The following is a 4,633-nucleotide window of genomic DNA, read 5'->3' as shown; positions in this document are numbered from 1 at the left end:
CAGCTCTGAGCTCTGCTCTCTGGGACCAGGGACAGACCCAAGGGAACTGCTGGAGCTGTGTCAGGGGGTTGGGATGGATATTAGGAAAGGTTCTTCCCCTAGAGGTGTTTGGGCACTGAACAGCTCCCCAGGGCAGTGGGCACAGCCCCAAGGCTGACAGAGCTCCAGGAGTGTTTGGCCAATGCTCTCAGGCACATGATGGGATTGTTGGGGTGTCCTGGGCAGGATGAGAGTTGGACTGATGATCCTTGTGGGTCACTTTCAACTCAGGATATTCTAGAATTCTACGATTTTCTTTAGAGCAGGAGCTCTTTTCTGGTGCTCCTGCCTTCCTGGCCACTCACTGACTCCAGACAACACAACTTGCCAAGATCAGTGTAGCCTGGAAATGACGTGGGAGACCCTAAGTTCACTTTCCTGGGCTCCCACCTGCTGTAAACTGTTCTTTTTCGTTTGCCAGGAGGTGGCGATGTCCTTTGTGTTTTCTGCTCGGGGCACAGAGCTGCTCCGTGGAGAAACCCTATAGAATCCCTGGCAGGAGCACAAGTTTGAGGAGGAGCAGCTGAGGGAGTTGATGGGGCTCAGCCTGGAGAAAAGGAGGCTCAGGGAGGACCTTCTCCCTCTCTACAATTCCCTGCCAGGAGGTGCAGCCAGGTGGGGTCAGGCTCTGCTCCCAGGGAACAAGGGACAGGACCAGAGGAAATGGCCTCAAGTTGTACCAGGGGAGGTTCAGAAAGAATTTCTTCACAGAATGGGTGGTCAGACATTGGAACAGGCTGGCCAGGGAGGTGATGGAGTTACCATCCCTGGAAGTGTCCAAGAAACAAGTGGACATGGCACTTAGTGCTCTGGTTTAGTTAACAAGTTAACAGAGATCAGTTAAAGGTTGGACTTGATGATCTTTGAGGTCTTTTCCAACCTAAATGATTCTATGCTTCCAAGTTTCAAGTAGTCCTTAATACTTGTCCCATGGTATCAGGGTTGGAACTAGATGATATTTGGTGTCCCTTCCAACCTAAACCATTCTATGATTCCATGAACAGTCTAAGGTGACAGCAGGTAGAAAGAAATTATTTCTGTGTCTGCCACTTTGCACAGTTTTGTTTCATACATGTCTTAGTTATATATTCTAGGCTTCAATCCAATGCAGGAACCTGTTTGTAGCTATTTTTTAAATTTAAATGACAAACCTGACCCAGTACCTGGTACCTCAGTCTCATATGTCAATCTCCACTGACTGCAAGGAGTGAGACAAACCTAAGCAAGAATCTAAGTCTGGTTTCATGGCATCTGCAGCACAAAGTTTGGAGGCACCTCATGTGGAGAGTGCTGGTTTGAGGCAGGGAGCATTCCCTGGGCTGCAGAGGAGTGAAGAACACATGGGGAAATGCTTGCAAAGTGAGCAATGAGCTCTAGCTGTTCAGAGGAAGAGTCTGAAAGCTTGGGAAAATATTTAGACCTGTTTCTGAAGAAGAAACAGGAAAAGAGAGGGGTTAAGACTGCTCTCAGTGCTGGCAGCCTCCAAGAAGGACTGTGCTGCAAGAGAGAGATGAGTGACAGAGGGGTCAGGGTGCAAGCAGGAATCAACCCCAGGAATCATCCTTGGCACATTCCCACCCCTGGAAAGAGCCAATACCTCTAGTTTCCACGTCTGCCGGACGTATTCTCGCACCATATTGTCCCTCATGCTGTCGAAAACCCCAGGCTGGGGCTCCACTCCACTGGGACGGTTGCAGGGCTTGCGGAGGGTGCAGCAGAGCCCATCAGCATCCTTGGAGTAGAACTCACAGAGCTCCTCTGGCCCACAGTGAGATTTGCCCCCTGCGATGGCATAGGTGCCGTTCATCTGGCGCTCGATGGAGTAATGGTAAAACTGCAGGTTGTAGACCATGGAGAGGACATAACCCCCAAGGCTGCGTAGGCACTGCCGCAGCAGGAACAGCCCATCTGACATCCCTGCCAGCTTCAGGTATTCCTCTGCTTCTGACCTGGCAATGCTGCCATAGTAGAAGGGCAGGTGAGCAGCAGCATCGGGCATCTCCGCGCGCTTACCGGAGCGGCTCGGGGTGGCTCACTCGCTGCTGGTGCTCAATCTGGAAGAGAAAGTTCTTCAGTGACACATAGCTTTGCAAAAATTGGGATTCAGAATTTTCCTTCTCAAAGGTTCTTCAGCCCTCAGCTGGCTGTCTGTATGGTTATTGCAAATATCACATGGAGAGGAGCAGTGGGTGCAACTCATATCTCCAGCCAGAGCATCCCACAGTGATTCCTCTATTCCACCCTGACTGGAGCTACAAAGTGTACTTAAAAATCCACCTGATCTTGTTTAAAGATTTCAAGCAATAGAGAATGTACTGAATCCTACAGTGAAATTTTCCAGTGGTTAATTACCTTCACTATTAAAAATGTGTTTCTTACATCCATCCCAAAGTTTTAAGCCTTGACTTCCTACCATTTTCTCATTTCGGCCCCGTTCACAATAAAAGGAAATTCTTTTGCCTCTCTGAATAAATTTGTTTTGTCATGGAGGTCTATAAGGCCAAAATCTTAAATGCATTAAGGTTAAAACACAAGATGGATATTAAATGTCTACAAAAACATTTGGATACACAATTGTACTGAACACAGCAAAAGGAGATAAAGACAAACCCAACTGCTTCTGGGCAGACATTAACCATCAGTCAACGGGAACAAGAAGAAACCTTCCTTTAACTGTCCCCTGAACAATCTATGGATTTTTTTTCCCCACAATACCTGACTCTGGCTGGTTTCTGACCTTGGCTGATACTCTGATCCTGTTGGCAGAAAGGACACTTCGTTGACAAGTCACCGCAGAGTCCCTTCTGCTGCAGAGCTATTGGGCTTGTATCTATACAGGTCTTGTATCTCTATCTTGAATCATCTAAAATCCCACCCACAAACAGAAGGCAATTTGCTGTGGTTAATAGAAACATTATAAGATTCAAAGGGTCTCATTTGTTGCCTGGAGCCTGATCTTTGGTGCTGTCATTGCGCAGATTCGGAGCCCAAAAAAGATCAGAGCGATTGCCTCCATCAGCACTTCCCGCTAACGCGTCACTCGTGCTCAGAGGAAAGAAAACACCACTTTTTGGGGGCAGCACACTGGGGATTTGCCCTGGTTCTTCCCAGTTTGGTTCTTATTTCTGAACAGGATGGGAGAAGCCACCACCCAACGTGCTGAGCCCACTGCCTGGGCTGGTGGTCAGCCCTGCTCTGCTTCATCCCTCTCAGCACCATAGCAACAGAGCTGCCTCCTGCCAACCTCTGGGGTCACTGGGGCTGGGAAGGGTTTGGCTGGACATGTGCTCTCTGTTGGCAGAAACAGGAGAGGGGTCAGGAGGAACTGCTCAAGAGGAATCATCCTGCTGTGGGTACCCTGCTCTGCTCAGCCCACAACAGCAAAGACCTTCAAGGACCTGGATTGATGGCAAGCAGCTTCTTCTCTACCTGTTTGTTTGTTGTCTCCATTAAGCCCTGAAATGGCCCTGATGAGAACAGGAAGGGAGAGCAGGCTCCACTGAGGAGACGTTTCAGCAGAGGCAGGAAACCACAACAGGAAGCTGTCAGTCACAGCCTGGGTGAGGGACCAGCAGAAACTCTACCAAGCACAGCACAAATCAACCTCACTTGTGAAGCCACTTTTAGCAATTCCATCAAATGGAGCAAAATGGGGTCTTGGCAGACCTGCTGATCTGGGACACGGAGGCAAATGAAAACATACTATGGCTCCAACCCAAATTGGAGTTGGTGATTGGAACCAAAGTCCTAATCCTCTGATACCTTCAGGCATCAAAGCAGCTCAGACACTGGTTCCCAAACTTGTTCCCATAGATAATAATATCACTGCCAAGTCTTCCTGCCTTCAGCCTCGTCCCAGGGAGGGCAGGTCCCAGAAAGGTGGACTGAAGGATGAGGAGGAGGATTGCAGCTCTTGGTTTCATCTGCAGTCAGGCTCATGGGTCATGTTCATGAGCTGAGGAAGAGGAAGTGCTGAGTGGGCAGTGGAAGGCCCATGGCTTGCTTTGTGTGCTGCTAATTTCCACTGGCTGCCTGGGATAAAAGTGATGAGGTACAAGGATGCTGCTCCCAAATGTGCTGATTCCCTTTATTGGAAAGGACCAGAACATCCCAGCAAACAGAATATGTTTGTCCCTAGTTCAAACAGGTGAAAATGAGATGGCAGAAGTCATTGATGACATCTGAGCTCCCACGAAGTTTCCAGCTGCCTACACAGGATGTTCTGCTATAAACAGGATGGTTTTCCTCTCCAAACACAGAGCTGTGAATCAAGAAAGCCTCATGGAGAAATGAGAGTGAACCCAGTGGCTAGAGGTTGGTTCAGGTTTTGCCACCCATTTCTGCCACAGATGAACCCTAGTAGGAAATCACCCTTATTAGAAAAAAACTTCTAAGTGTCCAGTCATGAGGGAAAGTCTGAGAGCAGATTTGAAGAGGGCATAGCTAAGCTCCTCTTCCAAACTACAGCTCTGTTCCTTTGCACCATCTCTGGATGGACCTGAGCAACCCTGAACAACCTCAACAGACCTGCATGAACATCATACTCCTTTGTTTTCCTATGCTGTAAAATGCAGAAAAAAAAAGAGAACCAATT

At 48.5% G+C, this 4,633-nt stretch overlaps 1 protein-coding gene across 1 annotated transcript in view; it reads right to left on the bottom strand.

Moving 5' to 3' along the window:
- The window catches only part of ZAP70 (zeta-chain (TCR) associated protein kinase 70kDa), a gene marked incomplete at its 3' end in the record, with an annotated part of 10,506 nt that extends 8,468 nt beyond the window's left edge, over positions 1 to 2,038 (bottom strand). The window contains exon 1 of the mRNA XM_009081490.1: positions 1,637 to 2,038. Within this exon, the coding sequence (XP_009079738.1) occupies positions 1,637 to 2,038 (402 nt within the window). The remainder of the gene's footprint in view (positions 1 to 1,636) is intronic.
- Positions 2,039 to 4,633: the final 2,595 nt, after the last annotated feature.

This window comes from Acanthisitta chloris, unplaced genomic scaffold, assembly GCF_000695815.1.
Source record: "Acanthisitta chloris isolate BGI_N310 unplaced genomic scaffold, ASM69581v1 scaffold15910, whole genome shotgun sequence".
NCBI lineage: Eukaryota > Metazoa > Chordata > Aves > Passeriformes > Acanthisittidae > Acanthisitta > Acanthisitta chloris.
Note: the sequence above shows the minus strand (reverse complement) of the source record. Positions and strands in the feature narration are given on the sequence as shown.